This window comes from Trachurus japonicus, chromosome 17 (genome assembly GCF_045865225.1).
Source record: "Trachurus japonicus isolate A0001 chromosome 17, Traja_1.0".
NCBI classification, from domain to species: Eukaryota; Metazoa; Chordata; class Actinopteri; order Carangiformes; family Carangidae; genus Trachurus; species Trachurus japonicus.
The window spans coordinates 14,471,039-14,493,147 of NC_140923.1; the positions used below are offsets into that span (position 1 = coordinate 14,471,039).

At 41.0% G+C, this 22,109-nt stretch overlaps 1 protein-coding gene across 3 annotated transcripts in view; it reads right to left on the bottom strand.

Annotated features, from left to right (window-relative positions):
- LOC146970318 (collagen alpha-1(XI) chain-like) overlaps positions 1-22,109 on the bottom strand; it is an 86,028-nt gene that overhangs the window by 56,406 nt on the left and 7,513 nt on the right. For all 3 annotated transcript variants that reach the window (XM_085805281.1, XM_085805280.1, XM_085805279.1), the window contains exons 3-8: positions 19,158-19,371; positions 17,664-17,826; positions 8,177-8,305; positions 4,290-4,379; positions 3,497-3,595; positions 669-974 (exon numbers count right to left, since the gene is read on the bottom strand). In XM_085805281.1, the coding sequence (XP_085661407.1) occupies positions 669-974; positions 3,497-3,595; positions 4,290-4,379; positions 8,177-8,305; positions 17,664-17,826; positions 19,158-19,371 (1,001 nt within the window). The remainder of the gene's footprint in view (positions 1-668; positions 975-3,496; positions 3,596-4,289; positions 4,380-8,176; positions 8,306-17,663; positions 17,827-19,157; positions 19,372-22,109) is intronic.

The following is a 22,109-nucleotide window of genomic DNA, read 5'->3' on the forward strand; positions in this document are numbered from 1 at the left end:
ACTAATAGTGCAGTGCAGATTAACCCGAAGCAGACAGATCTCAAGCCAACATCCAGACAGGGACTGTGTCACTTCCTGCCTCTCAAAATCTGGATCCCGAGGCAAGGAAGGGGGCTGGAAACAAGCCACGATAGACACTGGCTCAGCAGATATTTCTGTCTGCTTTTTGGATATTGATCTGCATGAGATGAATAATAAAAAATAAAATAAAAAAGCTTGCTGAAAACTTGGGCTTGTCATCAGGTAATCCACACAGATCAGTGGTGTGATAACCAGGGAGAAGCATGTCTTTGATAAGCAGCAGAGGTCACAGGGATCAGGAGGTTATGGAGGGGGGGGGCGTGTCTGCGCTGACAGCTGGGTTGACATCTGTTTATCTCTCGGAGCCTTAGATAGACAAGGTGTGTGTTTGTGCTTGCTGGTGTGTGTGTGTGTGTGTGTGTTTGGTGACCGTGCAGGCAGAGTTGCTCCAAGCTAGAACCCGATACCATTAGGAACAACAAACAAAAAGGGTACTGCAAACATCCCATCAAACAAATGCCACCAGCATCTTCTCCATCTTTCCACATTCCTGACCACCACATCCGTATTATCCACCACCTCTGTGCACCCCCCCACCCCAACCCCCACTCCCCCCTCCTTCTAGCATTACCCCCTAAACTACTTACAACGATTTCCGTCTCCGCTGCAACACCAGTACCAAACTCTTCGTCGTATGTTGCAGACGTAGGCTTGGCGTCGGTGGGGTCGTAGTCGCCATAGTCACCATATTCGTACGGCTTATCTACAATCTCTTTGTTGCCATATTCCTTCAGGTCGTACTCCTTAAACTCGTACGCGTCGGGGGCAGGGTCCACAGTCTTGTGGGCGTCTACTGGGGCGGCAGTTTCCACAGCTGCCGTGGGGTCCACCCCATCCACCCCAACCTGTTCCACGCCGGTGATGTAATCATCCACTATTTCGCCATCGTAGCTCTGTGATCGGTCCAGGCGTCGCAAAGAGGCGGCAGGGGTTGTTAAGACAGGAGGGAACATGAAGGTTTGGTTAGTGAAATGAAACCATGTGAACAACTGGAATGATTCACATGTGTTGTTATAATAAGTGTTGCATGTAACACTTTGGTTAAGTGCACTCAATAATGGACAACAACTATATTAGACTCCATTAAGGAACTTTCAACATCCATGTGTCTAATTTGGGACAGCATCCAAATTCAACACATGTGAAAGTACACATGTGTTTTTGTCAACAGGCATTAACATTAACATCTAAAATCATTTTATATTCTGATGCCCCAAACAACTGACACATTGATGTTTGAAAATACAAACAGTAAAACATGGCACAATATGTAAAATATACATATATATGTACATATTCATGCTGTAAAATTAAAGTAGGCCTACGGCAGACTATGTGGTCACTTAAGACAGCATAATCTTAAACATTTCAATCTTAGTCAAAAGATCAAATGCAAATATTACACATGCGGAAAATAAATCCTGCCGCGCAATTCATGATCCAACTAAGTAAAAATCAGGACTGAATTTGAAAAAACAAACAAACAGCAGTCCTGCTTGAAAGCTAAACCAAACTAAAAGGGAAATACTGGCGTGTTTGTTCAAAATCACTGAGGAAATGAGATTGCACTTTTACAAGCGTTGCCTTGTAAATCCGACTGTGCTCAGATTGTTGAAAGATGTCAATGTGTTAAAACACAGACGAAGCATTAAACAATACTGACACTGTCTTTGTCTTTTGAGAGTATGAAGACGAACAACCTTTTCATGCAATTATTGTTTTTGTGAATGTGCAAGTTGCAGCACGGCCTGTGCAATCTTTGCGAAACAACCTGCATTTAAGTGCAGCCCAGGAAAGTAAAACTGCTCTATGGGATCTTATCCAGACAGCATAGGTGGAATTACTAGAGGCTTCAAATAGCCTGTAAGAATTGCCTCCATGTTTTAACAGGTAATGAATCAAGCAGCTTTTTGAAGATTTACAGACACAGGGCTTAAACTTTTCTTTTCTACTTATTTTAGCCAACGGGCCAATCACTGCAATCTTATTTATTCCATGGTACATTTATTGGGCATCCAACAAACCACGACCCATGGCTATATTTAGGTTTGACCTAAATAGTTGGTAACATTTTAGGCGACAGGCTCTACCAGAAGAGAAAGTACTGGCTCTAATAGAAAGAGAAAATCCCCCAAAAAAGGACAATAAAACTATAAATACATGCACAGACTGTGGAGCATGGCAGTAATACAAACACCCACCCACTGACAACACACTTCCATTAAAAGCATCCACTGACTGTACTTTGGTCTTGGGGCAATTTGACCCTATGACATTGTCTAAAAAGGTTTTCAGGCGCATCAAAGGTGTCGGTCGCCAGAAAAGTGTTCCAACATGGCTCAGCACATGTTTAGTTTCTGTGCTCCGCTGCACCTCCGGCCTGTCGTTTTAAATGAATGCAATGTCTCAAGCTGAGTGAAGCTGCGTTATCCACCTCAAGGTACATCACAGCACAATTGGCAGACATTTGGCTGGCGGAGCACCCAGCCGTATTGTTTTAGTTTAACCCAAATGTTCCCCATTATGTTGTGTTTTATGTGATGGTTTAGCACAAATTAAGACAGGATCTGCCAAATTCAGGATATGGCAGAAACATAGGGGGATGCGTCCGTCTACTGATTTTCCATTGGTTACGGTTCATTAAATGACAAAGTTTTCCTGCTTCGGTCTTTATCCAGACTCTATTTGATGGCGGCGGTTTCTCGTGGAAATCAAGGAGGGGAGCGAGCTGTTTGATGTTAGTGACGCCTTGTTGGGTTTCAGCCTCCAAGGCGATCATAAAAATATTTTTTGTCGTTGTTGATTCCCTACAGTTTTATTGAAATTTCGAAAAACCAATTTCAAAGCAGTAAAGCAGGAATTTTAAAACAGGAATCTGGATGTTAATCGTCAAGTCGATGAGTCAAGTCGCAGAGAATTTTCCACAATAATAAAAAGTGGGGAAAGTTTGAACCAATAATTGTGGTAACAAACCTTTGTAATTTCACAAAGATCAAGAATATAGATAACGCTTCGTTAAAATGCCAAACAGGGTTGTCAACCAAGGACCAATTAATCACAGCTGTTAACATGTTTTCCTACAAACTGGGTGTACGGTCCAGGAATTGTCATCGCGCCTTCACCACATCATTTTCCAAAGATCCTAAACATCTGCTGCTAAATGGGTAGAGTGCACTGGAAAATTTCCAAATTGAATATATATCTTATGACATGCCAATTTGGATATTTCATGTGCAGAAAACGGTCTCTATTACGTCTCTGTGCCTCTAGCCGAAATATTTAAACAAGCACTTGGACTATAAACTCCCCTAAAGGTCAATTCATATGAAATATCCATAGGATTTTACCCCAGCTTAATCATCAAAATTTCTATGGCTTGTAAACACAAATAAGATATTAAACTATTTTTAGTTACCTGTCCTGGTCCTCCAGTCTCAGTGGGGGTCACAGGCTGACTTCCATCCACTGTGGAGTAATCATACTCACCCCCATAGTAGTCTGCACCCACATTTGTCTGAAAACACAAAGTGAACCATTACACATTTGGTAAACTCAGTCTATAAGTTGCATTTTAAGCTTCTTTTATTGCAATAAAAGAAGGTAGGGTGATATTATGCATACATTTGTGGAGTCTTTGTGTTATGTATACAAAATAGTGGATTTATTTTGCATAGATTTTTTCTAAAAGGGTTAAAGGGATATTTCAACATTTTGCCAAATTCACCCATCGCCATAATCCCTATAGTCTTAGGGGTAGGTTTACTTTTAATTGTAGGTGCAAGCTGTTTTGACACCGGCCGGGCAGAGATGCTCAGCTAACGCCACGGAGGCTCATAGTATTTCCGGGCTTTCCCTCAAAACTCATCAAATACACAATCCAACAACTTCAAAACGCTAACATGGACAAGTTGTGACCTGCACATTCACCACGCTATGAGATAATAACAGAACGTTACGAGACAGAGTTGTTTTGAAGGCAAATGTATGGGTAAATGCAAAGACACCGATGTGCATTCCCGTCGGGGGCAGAACACTGGCTGATTTTGCCAAAATGTTGAAATATCCCTTTAATATCACCAAAGAAAGAGAGGACAAGAGAAAGACAATAAAAGACTGCGGGGGTCGGCAGGAAGAAATCAGTGGTTGTATGTTGTGTTATTCATGGTGACGACCATGATAACAGTATTATTATATTAGTCAAGTGTTACCTCAGGCTTGGCTGCTTCAGGTGGGGGAGCGTCAGTGGTTACCGCTTCTTCAGTGTAGTCATAGAACTCACCATAGTCATAGTTAGTGTACTGTAGGGGAAGAGGGATGAGGAGGGCAATCGGTTAATCATGGTCATCATGTAAATAAGGCAGCACAATGTCACACAGACTTGTGTACATTATTTACATGGCAAAAAAAGGTGCATGTCATTCTTACAACAGTTAATAATAAGGTGCTTTCATGTTATTTTTTAGATAACATGGCGAAAAATAATGAAAACATCACATCCATATTAGAAAACTGAACTTTATCAGCATATGGATGACAGCAGTAGTTTCTTCATCTCCTTCTACCCAAACACCCCAGAGCCTCACATGAACCTACTGAGCGATTCATGCCTGTAATGAAACGAATTAAGATTGTTGTTTGCTTACGACAGGATGTTAGAGGGTTACTGTGATGCCAGTGAAAACTTATCTGCCTCAACTGCTTCGTTCTGTGTGCCAACAATGGCTCCGGGCTTTCATTAATGGGCCTTTTAAAACAGAGCGCTCAAGCTCTCCTGACTCATTGCATGCTGGTAAATTATGGGGAGCAGGGAGAATACAGTAGCAGGGGGTAAAACCACTCTCTTTAAAAAATCCCAGGGAATTAAAAAAGTCTCTGCAAAGACAACATGTGTTCAGTTTCTTTTTTCTTTTCTTTTTTTTTTAAACGGAAGATTTTTGGTTTGGATCTTTAAAACATTCCCCTAATTATAATACAGTCTGTTTGGTGTAGTATGTCGCTGTTTATTTACTCTGGAGCAATTATTTCAACCTGACCCACCAGAGAGGAAACATAATACTAAACATTTAACGACACAGGACTGAAGTGGGTTAGACGTACTTTTTAATTTAAGGGAATAATTCAACATTTGGGTAAATATGCTTATTAGCATCTTTAGCACTGAAAATCAAAGTCTGTCCGATAAACATGAATCTGGAGCCAGGAGGCAGTTAGCTTAGCTTACGGTAAAGACTGAAAGCAGACAGAAACAGCCAGACCAGCACCGAGGTTAAAACAAAGATAATTTGATAAACATGTTATATTTCATTCATTTCATCTGTACAAAATTTGACATAACACTGCGGTCGACTCTTACAGAGCCAGGCTAGCTGTTTCCACCATGCTTCAGTGTTTAATGCTAAACTAGGCTAACTGCTTCATGGCTCCAGCTTCATATCAACAAGAAAGACATGACAGCAGTTTAAATCTTTTCATCCAACTCTCAGCAAAGAATGCAAACACACGTTATTTCCATAGATTGTAAACAAAGATCGACATAATCTTGGTATATCACCCTGTTTTATAGCTCAGAGTGGGCTGCTCCACTGCCGCCATCTTGGCATTGCCTGACTCTTGGCTAATCCAAAAGTGGGCAAACAAATGGAACATGTGTGGAGCGACAACTTTGATACATGCCTATCTGTATATGGTCACCCATAACTCAAAGCTCCACATCCCCTATTATGCAATACTTTAAGCCTTAATGAAAATTTAACATGTGAGTAATGTCATAATTCACTCCGTGTTTTTTTTTTTTACCAGGCTGTAAACATCTTTATTTGTGATTGACTGGCTTGTGAAGCCAGCCCCAAGGAGCCATTCGAGGAACTACAGTTTTCTGGCCCTTCCGTGTTAGCTTCATTTTTCAGTCCCAAAGGTTGCTGTTTGGTTAATTCCCAAACAGTAAAACTGTTGCTTTAAATCATCAGTGCTCACAGATATCTATTGGCACACTGCCAAAATCTCATCCAATATTATGTAACTTTGTCACTTAACCACTTCAGCCCCTTGTCAAAAACTCTTGCGATTGAATTTTTCCATTTAATTCTCCTCTCACTGTCAAAACAGAGGCAGGGTAGATTAAGTTAACAGACCAGCGACTGATATGCAATGCTCTATCAGCGTGGGGAAAAATATGGGTCCCTGGACAACTGCTAAGCTCATAAAAATAATACAAGATCCACGGCCTGCTGCAATGCTGGCTTGGCCTCCATTCAGTGGCCACGAGAGAGAGAGCGAGGGGTCATACAAGAGAGAGAAGCCCTGGCAAGATCAGCTCACAGTGACTGACAGGGGAAACAGCGAGAAGGAGATGGTCAGAGAGAAGTGTAGAGAAAGATAGAGAACGAAGGAAGGATCTATAAAGATTTATGGTGCTGAAGAGCTTCACCAAAGCTGAAGGTCTCCACCAACTGGCTTGGATGAAACACATAAATACTAAAGTGTGCTCGTAAAAAAAAAAAAAAAAAAAAGAAGAAAAGAAAGAAGAAAAAAAAGCTCCCTCTTCCTCTTGCATCACTCTCTCTTCCTCTTTTAATCCAGCTGCTGCAGACATGTGGCTCACGACTGCAGAGCCAGCGTGCTACAGGTCAAGGAGCATCTTCAGAGGCTAAGGTCAAAGCCGTGCTCTGGGCTTTTATAGAATAGCAGAGGATTGGTTTAAAAAAGAAAAAACACTAGGGAATTGAAGTTCAGAGCTAAGAGTAGGCAAAATGTGTTCAATTTTCATTAAGAAATTGCTCTATTGGGTTTCAAAGTTGTACAACAGCGATTTGTCCTTTAGAAAACATATTTTTCTGTTGTGTAGGAGGAAACAAATTATTTAATATACTAAGTTGGAATGTAGGAAAAACATTCCTGTTATAACTGTACAGGAGTCGACCAGATTTACAATGTTCTTGAATCCAAACTGTTCCCTGCTGTCTATTTAGGAGCGACGAGCTCCTTGTGTTGGCGCTGAAGAAGAACCTGATGACGAAACAATATTTTCCAGGACATGGTACCGACTGTACAGCCAATATTTTCAAGTAGAGTATAGGCTTTTTTCTTTTAACCAGGGATCTAAAGTCTACTTTTCCAGGTACTGGGAGTCTAGCTGGGGGAAGGAAAAGCTTAAATTTCCCTGGGAGTCTGGGCAGAGCCTGCAGAACTCGTTAGTGATATAAATCACGGGGCCACTCCAAAGTGGGCTCAGACTTCGTGGCAGGGAAAAGGAAAAGTTTCCAGAGTGAGCTCATCAGTTATTTAGTGAAATACTGAAGGAAAATGTCAGCCGACAGAAAGGCTTGAACCAGCATAATAACAAAAAAAAAAAAAAGAGAAGAGTCCCTGACACAAAGTACTGTATGTCAATGGAGAGATCTGGCTGAAGAGGCGACGGGAGATGTTTTGGAGACAGTGTGACAATTTCGATTTCAAAACGAATTCAAACTCAACACTATTTTGATATGTCAGCATGTTTCCACCAATAAAAACAGACTAGGGTTGAGTTATTGACCATTACTACGTGACCAGCTGCCTGTCACAGACCATTGTGAATGGCGCTGCTGTGTTTTCTGTTCATAAAAACAAGGGAACTGGATCGGTTTCACTGGTCTAGCACACTGTCCAAACAAACATTGCTCCCACAAATATCTCCAAAGACAGAGATGTTTTAACCTCTTGAAAAAAGAAAAAAAGGAAAGAAAAGAAAAATGCACAGTAGCCTAAGCAGCATTATTTCCTGGCCTTACGTCAGCCTGTTTTTAATTTTGAGCCACTTCATTTATACCAATCCAAACATTTTGTTTTATTGTCTGACTTAATCTTTTTTGCTTTGTTACATTTTACAACATCACCCAAGTCTTCATCACCACAGTTGTCTTTCCAAATTCCTGTTATCATCCTCATTCCCAAGATCACGTTAACTCTTCCTCCCTGCTTCCCTCCCTCCTTTTCCCTTGCTACAACCATCCCTCCTCCTTCCTCCCCTCCTTCCCTCCTCCCCTCCTCCCACTCCCTCTGGATAACCACTCCTCCCCTCCCGAGCTCTACTCCTAAATCCGTCCAAGATACTGACCTCGTCCTCAGGTTCCTGAGCCTGGGGGGTGTCGTGGTGGTTGGGGGTTTCACAGTCAGGGCTGTAGTGTTCACAGTAGTCATAGGCTGCCCTGGGGTCTGCCACTATCAGCAGCTGCTGGATGTCGCCCTGGAAGAAGGAAAAGAAAATCAGCAGAAGCCATGTCAACAAATTTCACAGACTATAGAGTCATGCAGTGGGAATTATTCATCCCTGCTGCAAAATCCCAGGCCAGGGGTTTCCTTTCATCCTCAATTTTACTCAGCCTAAAATCAGGGGGAGTCTGTCTGCTGCACAGTGCTATACTGTACGTGTATGTTAGGGCCATCAGTTTTATTTAATTCAACTTTCTTTCTGAGAAATCACGTTTTTTTCCTTCCAGTTTGGTTTGGCGATCTGCTCCAATACCCAACAGCTACAGCAACCACTGTTGCTGAAGAAGTAAAACCTATCTGTGGCAAGAATCTGAAGCAAAACTGATCAGTATCTCTGGTTGTCAAATTCACCAAAAAACTTATTCAGAGTCAGAGAGCGGATTCAATAAAGCTGTGATTTCTCTGACTGTAGGACATGTGGTTTGACTTTCCTCCTCACATTTTCACATGCACAATTAAAGAGACAAATATTTGATGACATTGTTGCCAATCTGTTGTACTTATAGCTCACCGCACAGTTGCTTTATGTCCCTATAATCCTTGGACACGCTCCAACTGTCAATTGCTAAAAAATGTCCATGTGAATAATAACAAAAAAATGGACCTGACTTTTGCTTCCTGCAGCTTGGTACCCCAGAATCACTCTGATCATCTCCCTATCAGAAAGCTTTCTTTTCTAGACACCAATCACACTGTCTGTTTCTTTTTTCTTTTCTTTTTTTCACAATTTCAAATAGGAACCAAATGTTAACGTCCATGACAAACTCCTCTCCGCCTGACTGCGCCAGGTTTGCACCAATGAAGTGATAATATGATGTGACAATAAAACAATGAGACAGATGTTGTGGAGCACCAGAGGCACTCGTCTCTTGGCTGGTAATTACATATAAGTCTTATGGAATAAATCAGCGCTTTAGGGGAGTCTGTAGGCTTTAAGAAAGACCTATTGTATGGTCCCTCTCGCTCTGCCATTAGGGACAGCAAGTCCCCTTACACAGCAGATAAATAACCAAAGTCTGTACTTATCTAAGGCCGTCTGTTTTTCATGAGCCTTTGGAAAAGGAAATTAGATCCCCGCTCCCAAACCTTCCATCAGCCAAAGGCTCTTTTTCCATGATCGTCTCTGAAGGAATTTCTAAACCTGGAGCTGCTATGCCACTGATGTAGGGAATGTTATCTATACCAGGCGAGCATATGGGCACCTCACCTCAGCTGACCTTTTTTTTACCAGAATCCACCTGGAGTAAGAAACTAAGGACAAATCAATGGGGACAAATACTGTAACCTAAGTGGTGTGTGAAGGAGAAGGTGAAGGTGACGGTGGAAGGAGGCCTCAATCAGGGTGGCCCCCGAAAGAGGCAGCACATACATGAAGATTGCATTAAATTACAGGAGGCAACATCTGTACAAGCTTAGACCGCTCTGGAACACATTTGATATACATGGCCCCCAACGCTCCCATCATTATATGTGACCGGTGGATCTCAACGGGGTAGTGAACAACCCAAACCAACTAGAACAACAACATTACAAAAGACATTTTATATGTGGAATGACACATAGCTGCTCAGTGTATTTCATCCCATCTGTTGTTCTTACTGCTTTTGGTTATGCAGGTTTTTGTCCCTTCTCGTAATAATAAGACACATACATAATCGATTTTATACGCATGTGTCATTTCACAGTACACCCCTGTGTGAAGTTCCTGCACCATCCTCCAGCCTGTGAGGTATCAGGGGTCACAAGATCTTGAGAGTAAGATAGAGTTCAGAGATCTCATTCCAAAAAAAATAAAATAAAATAAAATACATACGTGGTAAAAGACTATAACAAAATTATACACATGTTTCAAGCAGAAATACCCAGTCACAGTCAGTTTCCACCCTGTCTGTGTAGGGAATATGAAAAACAAGCAGAGCAGTACTATACAATACATGGCTGCTAACTCGCGACTGACAGGTTGCCAGTTCAGTCCCAAGACTGCAAAATAAATCTGGGTGGGTAAAGTGAAAATAGTTCTCACCCTTCCCTCGAGCAAGGCATTAAATGCCCAAGTGAGGGCCAACAAGATCAGACTGTGGTTGTACTGGGCAGCTTCCAGGTGTAAATGTGTGCAGCAGGGCGTTTTCTGCTTATTGAACCTACACTCAGAGCGAATATCCTTCTCACACGAGTTCACCCTGCACTTTGTGAACCTCCTCCACAATGAACAAAAACTACAATGACAAACAGAAGGTCTCGAGTTGATGACTGCACCGCAGCCTCAGCAGCAGCAGCAGCATACTGTATGTTCTTCTGAGGATTTAGCACAAGTGGCTCTGAACCCAAAGCCAGAAAGAGGAGAGAGGACAGTTAAAAACGCAGACACACTGCATTTGGCAGGACCTCCGTCTCCTTCCTCCTTCCTCTGTCTTCCTGTGTCCATGGACAGTAACTTTTCATTGTCATTCCTCCTCATCCCTCTCCCAGTCGTTTAAAAAAAAAAAAAAACTTTATGTGTGTGTTCAGTAATCAAATAAAGTGTATTAAAAAAACAACAATGTGTTCAGTAAACAAGAAAATATGCAGGAGAGAGAAAACATCACACAGGCCTTGTCAGGAGACCACACACACTTGGCCCATTTCTAAAGCCAGGCAGTGATTCAATCGCTCCCCGAAAGACTCTCTCCCTCGCTCTTCATCTGCGTCCTCCTCATCTGCATCTCGGTGCTGTTGTTGATGTTATTGTCTGGATTGCGCTGCACATCTCTCTGGCATCTGCCGAGGTTCCTCCTCAGAATTCCTGCAGTGATCTACGGCCATGCCCTGGCGCTCCTCGGAGCTGACACAGACACAATGGGATAAATCATCCGTCTGGGGGCTTGCACTACGATCTGTCTTTTAATGAGCTCTGTGTACAACGCGCATGTGTGCGTGTAAACGCAGCATGACTCCACACATGTTGACCTTCCTCTCACACGGTAACAAGTATTCATGCAGGGAGGGGGAAAAAAGGAAAGGTACATAAAAGGATGAGACTGCCTGATCAAAGACAAGAGAGGAAGCTGGAATTATCCCTCCATCTACATTTCACCCATAGGCAAACCAATTTACGCCAGAATGCGCAGTGACCCGCATGGTTTGTTTTTTTCTTAGAGAACAAAAGCATCCTGCAAATAAACACGCCGCTGTTGTCTCCTCAAGCGGCAGACACCACTGGATTTTCCCTGCACTAGGTGACCCTGACGTCTGCTGTGAAGAACATCCCTCCCGATGCAGAAGCCACTTCAGGAAAATAACTGGCAGATGGATGATCACCTAATAGCGGGTGGACCTACAGGTCTTCTTCAGCAGACCATGAAATCTGTCCTTGGTGTTGGCATTTAAGAGCAGGATGTCGCTCAGAAGGTACACGGCTGAGGACAGACACTGAGCAAGTAGCTGACAACAGATTATTACTGTAGCACACATAGTAACTTCATGCATATAACGGACTGAACAGGGCCGTTGCTAGGAATTCTGGGCCCCCTGAAAGAATACTAAAGTGGGCCCCTGACTTTTCTACTTTTTTTTCTTAGACTACGTGTGTATTATCATTTTTTATTTAGCCTATGTTTTGATGCTAATGCAGCATTACTATGAGTATTAGTCAGGGTCTTGTGCAGAATAAATCAGTCATACAAAGATTAGACTACTGGGTTTTCTGTGGGCCCCTCTGGGCGCTGGGCCCCTAGAATTGTCATCACCTTTCTCCCCTATACAACGGCCCTGGGAATGAAGACGCGACTCTGATCAGATGCAGATAGCTCGTGCTGGCGCTGGATCAGAGATGACAGGAGGCACGGGGGGTTTTCCTCCATCCTGCGTTTGTTGGACTAATTTAGAGACATAAACAAAGATGTAGCCTGTGTTTGTCTATACAAAATTAAGGTCGTACCATGATTTTGAAACTTTATCAACAGCAGAGTGTCAATTTCTGGAAGAGCACCAAACCTCAGTCTAGCAGTTTTTTTTTCTTTTCTTCCAGGGCCTGTAGATATTTAGCCCTGATTTATGCCTTACAGGGTTCTTCACAGGCTGCACTCAAATCCTGCCTCATCTTGCCAGGGTTGGCAAAAAAACAACAACTCAAGCATACTCCTACTTTAAGCACAGTTCTTTTAAAATGTGATCCTTTAAGTATCTAATGCCGTTCATTGACTGTTGTTTCGAGGAGTACAAATCCTTAGATAAAGTGCAGCCCAGGAGTTTTTTGTAAAAAAAAAAAAAAAATGCAGCAATAATTTAGCATTTGGTTCAGATTCAAATATCTGCACTCATCTTCATATGTTTCTACTTGTGCGCATATGTCTGAGGTGAATACGTCAAAATTAGGTGAAATCAAAAACTAGAAGTGACCTGTTTATCTCAAGCAACATAAAACTATTTGTGCAGCTCAGACTTTTACAGCTGCAATTTCTTTCATTTGCACGTGCATCCAGTTTCCACCAAAGCAAAGCTGAAAGATTAAGAGTAATCTGCATGAAAAATTCACTGCTTTTAGCTCCTTTAATGTTTAGGACAAAAATAAAATTAATCAGTAATGAAAATAATCCAACTTTGCAGCTTTAAAATGATATAAAACAGACTGTAGTTTTCTCGAATGTCTACAGAACAATGTGTAAGTAAGTGCACAGTTAGATGGTCGAGAGGTTCCTGTCTGTGGCCAGGTGCGGCAGGAGACGTTGCCTGCACAAACAGCTGGAGGATATTAATGCACCTAGAACACACACTTGGAAATATACTCAAAGCATCTGTTGTCTGACCCAGTAAAACACAAATGCGAACAGGCAGAGCTAGGCCGGAGGAAGAAAATTATACTTATGTGTGAGCGTGTGCATATATGTGAACACATCCATCTTTTTTTCCCTCTGTTTTTCTTACAGAGTGAAGCTCTCAACAGGCGATGACTGCAGATATAAGACGACGGTACAGGTGCAAATTTACATCCCACCTTCCAGAGGCAATATCCAAGTTGCTCTGACTTAAAAAAGGAGCTCACATAAAACCTTAAATGATGTCACTGTGACCTGACTGACACCGAACCTTCTGCTCGGTCTCGGATGTTTTCGCTCTCCAAATCTATATTTCCCAAATGTATATTGTAAAAACATTTGTAGCGATAATAACTTACTTCTGTATTTTCTCTGTTTGATCTCTTAACCTCACCTTTGCACAAACTTGACACACTTATTGTTTAGAAAAAAAACTCTCCTTTCCAAACTCTGGGAGGGCAGCACATCTTGAAAGAACAAATAGACAGATGGAATTTCAAAACTGTACAAGGACAACAATTAACCAGAGAAGCAGAGAAAGAGGAAAAATGTATAACACTCTCCAGATTTCTTCAAGCATTTTATCAAATACAGCCTTTGTGGTCAGTGCAGGGATAAAGTTTCTTTTCAAGCACTGGGGGCATACAAATGTCTTGCACCCTCCGAATATTAAAACATTTCTCTTGCCAGTAGCTCGCAAAGCTGTTGAACTGTTTGAACCATCTGCTTACTTGTCTGCACGCCCTTTCTTTACTTCCCTCTCTCTCTCTCTCTCTCTCTCTGTCTCTTTTTCCCCCACCAGTTCTCCTGCTCTTTTCCATCGCAAAAAGCTTTTAAGAAGCACCTTGGGTCCATTACTTCCTGGCTGTGCTGAGACCAGTTGGTGGGGGTCACAGCACATGGGACAACAGGGTCAGATATTTACAATCTGACATCTTAAGGACAGGTTGCACTGTGGAAAAGGCACTTTCTGCTCTTCTGTGTGCCCATTCAACATTGAATATACCTCACATGCTCCGAACAGTCGATCAAATGTGAATTAATCATTATATTCCCATTATGCGACTCTTACCAAAACTTTTTGTGACAGGTACTGGAGGGTGAAAAGTGACGGAGGCAGATGAGAAACAGTCAGAGAATTTCTTCTGCTGCCAACTCAACCATAAACAATGATTCACTTTAAGGCCTAGAGCCCATCAGAGCCTCGTTAGCGTCCTCTGCCAAATACTCGTCCTGCTTGCGGGACAGCATTTTGGAACGGTCTCCTATGTAGTAATGACAGACACATAAACAAACTATCTTCTCCTCTTTTCTCCCTCAGTCTTCCTCACACACACACACACTTACTTTTAGGCAAGCGTGCACAAACCTAACAACACACATGTAAACACACGTGCTGAGATGCATCCCAAACAAAGAGTCCTGCTCAGTCTACAGAATAGATTTGCATAAAAATGAAAAAAAAGAGATGATTTCACTTCAATATCTTGTGGCTTTTATTAAAAAGAAGAAAAGAGAGGAAAAAACGGGAGGGAGGGGGAAAAGAAAACGCATGTGGAGGCCCGGTCAGTGAGCATATCTCTTAAACAGCTGTGAAATGTGAGCCAAGACTAAGCACACACTGATCATATTTTCCTCTAGCCTTCACTCTTCCCTGTGCTTCCAGCTTTGACACCTGCTTATGCACTCTACTGCAGTAAGGTAGCCTGCATGTACTCACAGGACAGGGCAGTTTAAGTTGGTAAGCTCACAGTTAGCTTACATTATCATTAACCAACATATTAGTCAAAGGTCAATTCTGGTGTGAGACAAATGTTGTAGCAATCCATCCTTTGGTGATGAGGGATTAGCATAATGAAATCCTAAAGAAATGTTCAAAGATTGAGGGGATATGCTACGGATTGGGGAGCCTGACTATCACAAAAGGGCAAAAATACACTTGGTAACACCTCTAAAACTCATTATTGAATATTTCATTATCTTATCTTGGCAGATGGATGCGGTGAGTTGTCACAGAGATGTGCTTGCCTTGTTGGTTGGTTAAGTTTCAACTTGGCCAGGTTAGATGTTACTGCTGCGGTCCTAAACTAATCACCTCCTACAGTATACTGTATCCCTAATGTCAATAATTGGTTGTCAAGGTGACATGCCGTCCTCTACCTGAACCTAGATCACACAATCAAGCTGTACAAGACTCCTTCGACTTATAGTTAATGTATTATATTTAAGTTAATCTCTGTCCAAATGGTTCTTGGATGAACTTCTCTCACAACCCTGAGCAGAGATGATTGAGATTTGGAGGATTCATAATGAAAATGTAGCCAGCAGTGTCCTATCAGTTTCCACAGCCTTACTGATTGTTGTATACCTTCAACAGCTGTAGAGTGGGCGCCAAAGTATGAGCAAACCTTAAACCAAACACATGTCTTACATTTACATCGCAAATGTTTCTTTTTTTTTTATGTATGGGAAACGATTCAATAATTGACCAACACCTTTGCAGGCAATAAGATTTTTTTGCGTTGAAAACAAGTAGTCAGTTTGCAAAACACCATCGATAAGATTATTAAACTTGAAGTGGAAATAATGACAGCTACCAAGATATGGTTGCATTTTGAGCTGGGTCACCACAGCATTTCTATGGTGTGTGTGATACACTGATTAAAACCACCCCTTCAACGTGCAAAAAGCCTCAACTCTTGGCACAGGAAGGAGTCATTCTCTCTTGTCTAGGTTTTTAAGAAAAGAACAAAACAAATTATTCAGTAATTCAACACCATTTAGCGTAATGTGTGTTCAAACAAAGCTCACTCAGAAATAGCCAAATGGCTGCTCTCGAATCAGCATTAAAAATAGAAAAGGCTTCATGAATGTGCTGGGCTACTTGTATCCCCCTTACTCTGCCCTTAATTACCTTAATTACAATCTCAACTTTAATCACTGTGGCTTTCACTCCCGCATACTTAACTGTTGTTGCTGCCATAAACTAATTCACTATGACTGTGCTCACTGTGCTTCAGCTACAGTAAATGTCAAATGTAAAAAATTATAAAGAAAAATTACATAGACTCATCTAATCATAGCCTTGGCTTAACTATGTTTTTGTCTATATTAAGCGATTTCATCTGCTTACCAAAAAAACCTATGAGTGAATAAGAGCGGCACCCAAGTGTCTCCTCTGTGGAAATTCATCTCTGACCTGGAGGCAAACATTTTGCAGCCTGTTCTACTTAGCAAGCATTCCTCATGCAGACATCAAAGAGATGCTATTGTCTTCTGAGCTAGCATTCAACTCGCATTTTCCACTCAGCTCAAAACTACCTGTGCTAAACCTGGTTAACTTGGGGCCTCCAGTTTATAATTGCTACCTCAGTAACTGTTGTTATTCCCATTTCTAATAGCCACAGTCATTAAAGGAATTATAGAGGAAAAAAGTCATCTCACAAACAGCTGTAAAATTCAAGCCTCTTAAATAGCGCACTGTCCAATATGAACAACTGAAGTCCATTGAGACTAGGTCTTTCTTTGATTATGTCAATTATTCAATCAAATCCAACCAGTGCTGAGAATGAGGAAAAAAAAGCTCTTTGAACAACACACTGAGTAAGAAGCCTTTCCACAGACACTGCCCATGGCTCTTGCCAAGTACACAAAGCCAATATTGTTGTTCTGGACAATAAAATTTACCATTTACTGTATGCACAAGTTAATGAAAGACAAATAAAATGTCGGCCTTAGAGCGCATGCACTTAAGACATTAGACACTAAAATTGTCCTTTTCCACAATGGTAAATGAGATTCATTGAGAGTAAGATACACAATATGTTTTCAATTACATCCATACTTAGAGTGGAGAAATCGCCTGCATCTAGGTACCCTGTCCAAACTTCCTCAAAACATAATCACTTCAGTCTAGTGGTGAAAGCCTGCATTGTATTTGTGAAAGACACAGTGAAATAATAGAGACATGTTTAAGCTGCCTTCTGCCATAGTATCATGAGTGAATTGTTTTTACAAAAAGGGCATATCCAAAGAAAGATTGAAGATTTCTGCACTGATGCAATCTGGGGGGAAATGACAGCAATAGTGCAACGAATTGGAAAATATTTGCTGTCTTGCCAAGAGTTTGATATAAATGTTGAAAATATCAGCACGTAAGTGGACAGCTAGAGCGAGAGAGGGATTACTTAGCTTAGCATAAAACTTCTAGTCTAGTCTCTCTCTAAGTTCTGAAACACATCTATAAACACCTCTAAAGCTCATTAATTAACACATTTCATCTCATTTTTTTAATATGAAGAGACTGAACCACTAAAATAACAACAATGTGCGTATTCATGGGGTTACATGCTGTATAAATATGTCTACCAAACCTTAGGTCTGTACTTCATTATGCATAGACATGACAGTGGTATCCATCTTCTCATCTAACTCCCAAATGTCAAACTCTTCCTTTAATCCAAGTCATACTATAACCATCACAATGCAGCTTGCTAGCTTGATCCACATAAGCACGGGGATTCAATATGGCCGCCTTACCTCAAAGACCTCCTCATCCAGGATTCTGGTGCCAAAGACGGTGATGCCTTCTGTGTTGATGGCGGCCCGGTCGCCTCTGCCGAGCGGCCTGGTCACCTTCTTCTTACAGTCCACAATGATGGTGACACTCTTCTTCTCCACGCTGATGGCTACACGATGCCATCTGTGCAGCACGAGAGCAACATACAGAAAGAGGTTAGGGATTCCATCATCCTCTTACTTAGAAAGCTTTTAAGAAAAGTCACAGCTAGCAGCTGCTCAGCGTAGTTTAGCCTAACACCTGAAACAGCTAGCCTTTTTGTGAAGAAAGAAAAACCTATAATACTGACAATTGTCTTTTTTTTGTTTTTTTTTTACATACCAGTAACTATTTTTGTATGGATTTGACCTTAAGGGTGTTGGGGCAGTGTTGCTTTCAAGAACCTTACGAAAACATGCCTTGCTTCCAGGTTTCATGATAGGAAGTCGCTGACTGTTTTAATTTAGCGAATGTACAGAAAGGGTGTTTCCAATTCTTCCATATGGCTCAGGGCAAGAGAGCAAGTATATTTTCAAAAATGTCTGTCTATTTCTTTAAATGTCTACAGGTCCCATACCTTAACCTTATGTCGGGAAATGTAGCTACTTAGATTAAATGATACGGTAAGTCAGAGAGAATCAGAGAAATCCTATGGAAATCCAATTTATTTAAAACTATAATGATATTTGACAAAGCCCTGCTTTGGGTTGGGTTTGTTCCTGTATAGAGACGGCTCTGTTCGTGTGAATTTGGAAACTTGAAGTACATTTCCACTGTGTCAAAATGTATTAAATTTGTCCACTACTGCAAGCTGGAGGTTGTGCTAAATTGTAATTGAATGTAAGGATTACACTGCATATTTACACCATTTCTCCCTGTATCGCTGCATTTTTTCCCATGCATTACAGACAAACATTCTCATCTGAAATCATTTCCAGACATTTCTGTTAGCATTTGTGTAACTCATTTATGGCAGCTTTATAATTATTTATTGTCTCAGAATTATCAGATGGCAACATGAGGACCTTGCCCATTGTTGTGTATTGGTATAACACTGTTGTAAATAATCTGGAAAAGAAAAGACTGTCATCAAATTGCTGTGAGCAATTTATTTGCCATTTCCATCTGGCTTGTTACATATGGTAATAATAACGGAACAAACATATGATGATAATAAATCCCCAGGGTTGTGTGTCAGTTTACCAGGCTTGAAGAGTTAAATATGCTCTGAGTGCTTGACAAAATGCATTAAGCAGATTTGTTTTGTTTAGCCAAAAATATAACCTATAAATCTAAACACAATGCACAAGATGAGCAACTAAACATGCAGCTTTGCTTCTGAGCCACTTGCACAAGCTTCACAACAAAGAGAGAATGTAAAATCATCTCATGATGGCATTCAGAAAAGCACGGATCCACAAAATCTACCACCCACATCCTGCTCCAGTGCTCTCGAGAACGGGTCAGTCACTTACTTGCCGTCAGCAAGGTTGATGGAGCGAAACAAGGGGTACTCCTCTGGGGCAGGCTTGCCATGCTGGTCCTCGTAGAGGAAGACGGGGGCACGGCCCACCTCCACGCCAAGCTGCTGGATGCCTTGCTTGTTGTACACAGACAGCAGGAAGGACTGGAGGCCAGCCTTGGGCTTGATGGTAAACAGGATGGAGAAATCTTCTGGGAAAACTCCCCCTGAAGGTGGAACAAGCAGCAGGCATGTAGGTTGGTATGTTGGTAACGACTAACAGATACATAGTTAAAAAAAAATGTAGGTGACTGCATATTTTTGTCTGAGGTTTGCTCTGAATCTGATTCATATGATTATGCACAGGAGGAGGTCCCAGTAAAACCACAGTATTTCTAACTAAGTTTAATTAAATTACTCTTGTGGGGATGTTGGTTCAGGAATGTGTTCTTCATTTATAATGTTTATTGCCTAAGCTTTCTCCTTCGTGTTACAGGGATACTTTGGAAAAATGTTTCCTCTGTCTGGGAGTTGGAGCTGGAAGACTGATACCACAAATATGAAGATACCATCAGCAGCCAGTTCACCTGGTCTGGCACGTAACTCCCCATTCAACCACAATGAATCGTTTAGACTCTAGGATTAACACAGGTTGAATCAATCAGATACAATGTGTTGGCATGCTGGCAGACTATTTTTATTCTACTTTGGAAAGAGCAAAGTTAGCTGTTTCTCCTTGTTTCAAGACTTCATGCTCAGCTAATTAAGTGGCTACTGCTACTGCACACACATGAGAGCGGCATTACCGACCTTAATCTTACAATTGGGAAGAATATAAATAGGACAATCTTCCAAAATATCAAACTATTAACATTAAATATAACTTTTTTTCCACCTCTTCACATCTATCTTACAGAATTGATGAGTAGGCCTATAATCAATATGAATAGCCTTTAGTAGCCATGCAATAAAGCACTCCTGACTGACTTCATGTCACCTTATACCCTGTCTTTCACACATCAATCTTCAACTGATGTCATTACGAGGGCAATTGTATTGTAATGACTAAATTGAATAATGGCAAGTTTATTAGCTCTCTAACTTTCTCTCCTCACATTAAACCCCAAACGTCTAGACAACTGGACCTGAAGCAGTGTTTATGAAGGAAGCTGAGAGAGACCCTGGCATGCCCTGAAAGGACTCAACAGTGGTGATGTAGCCACTTTAATTTAACAAGGGTTGTAAATACAACTCAAACGAATGTCATATTTTTTAAACGCCATAATAGCTCGGTTCAATGCAAAAAATAACTAATCCTGATCAAATAAAAGTCACATTATTCTGGGGACACTCTGACACTTTGCTTCCATGGCACCTCCAACACCTCGCTTCTCAAGCTTAATTATAGTCTTCAAATTTCCGTTACTGAACGTGTAAGGTGTGCTCACAGTCTAAGCCAAAAATCACAGAGACCTACTTTATAATTCCTTAAACAATTTTTCACTTTCTTTTCTGCTCTTTGAAATCCAGCCAAATGCAAAAAGACTAGCACATACTGCAGACTGGGACAATTTATTTAACAGCACTCAGTTACTCATAAATTTCTAAATACTTTCTTGCCAAGTCAGTATTGAGTAGCTAAGTAAAAAAAAAAAACTGGGGGCTCTTTCTACACTTTTGTCCCAGTAATCAAAAACTAACAGGCTCCCAATGTTGTATATCATTATACATTATGTTCATGCTTAAGTACAGCACGTTTAGTAATAGTGGCTGGGGAAAAAAGCAACTGGGAACTGAATGAGAATTGGCAAATAGAAGATTTTCATCGGTCTGTGGTTCGCTGGTTTTCTACACCCATCAGTAAAGACAGAGGTTCATTATATAACGCTGGATTGGCTGATGAGCAGCACAGAGTGTAAGAAAGTAGCAAACCAAATGGCTGCACAGTCAAATAGCTTTTCTTTTCTCTCTTAGTGGACTCTCTCCTAATAAAATAAATATGGGTTTATTTCTCACAGCCATGCTACAGACTCTGAGTCAGGCAATGAGTGTTCAGTATGAAAACACTTCTAGATTTCACCATGTCAGCCAAATATGCACATATTCCAGGGTGCCAGCAATCAAACTTTGAGGTAACAAACTTTATTGACAAGATCCTTCCACAGAAGATCAAAAGAAATACTCCTCTCAATGGTTTTCTGTCATACATTGTTGATTTATTGAGTAACAAAAGTCTGGTGTTGCTCCTCTTACTTGAGTCATATGTTTACATGACATTTCATACACAATGTGCTGCATGACAGTCATTCCCTATGGTCTTTTTGGAGCCTATTGAAACACCATTGTATCTTCTAAAAGAAATAAATAACTGCTGAACATCTGCACCGCATTTTATGAGACAGGTGCTTGGAGCAAAGAGTTTAATTTAAGATGCTCATTACATGACTTTATGTGATTTCACTGTGAAATTGAGATAACTTTAAGATGTTTTCAGTTTGCCATTAAGACAGACAAAACAAATATATCAGTAATACTTCCATCAAAACAATTATTCGTTTGAACAGGCATAGCATTTTTAACCATGTGGCAAGTGGCATGGTTTTATAATGGCACCGTCCCTCAGTTGGTGGTGAGTTCATTGCTACCACTACTTGATGGATTGCTAAGACATTCTTGTTCCTCTATGGATACATTTATAGTAACTTTTAAGATCTTTTCATTTCTCATCTAGTGCTACCTTCGGGTTTATGACTAAATACCTTCAAATTCCCACATATTCCCATCAGCACCAGTTGCATTTTGGGTTTTATGCTAAATAGCACATGGCAGTATAGGCTATGTTAAAATGCTTAACAAAGATTGTGAAAATGGTAACTAATAGCCTATACCTGTGCAACGTTAGCATTTAGCTTACAGCGACACATGGTCTAAAAGTGCAACCTTATGGAGCTGCTAACACAACTGT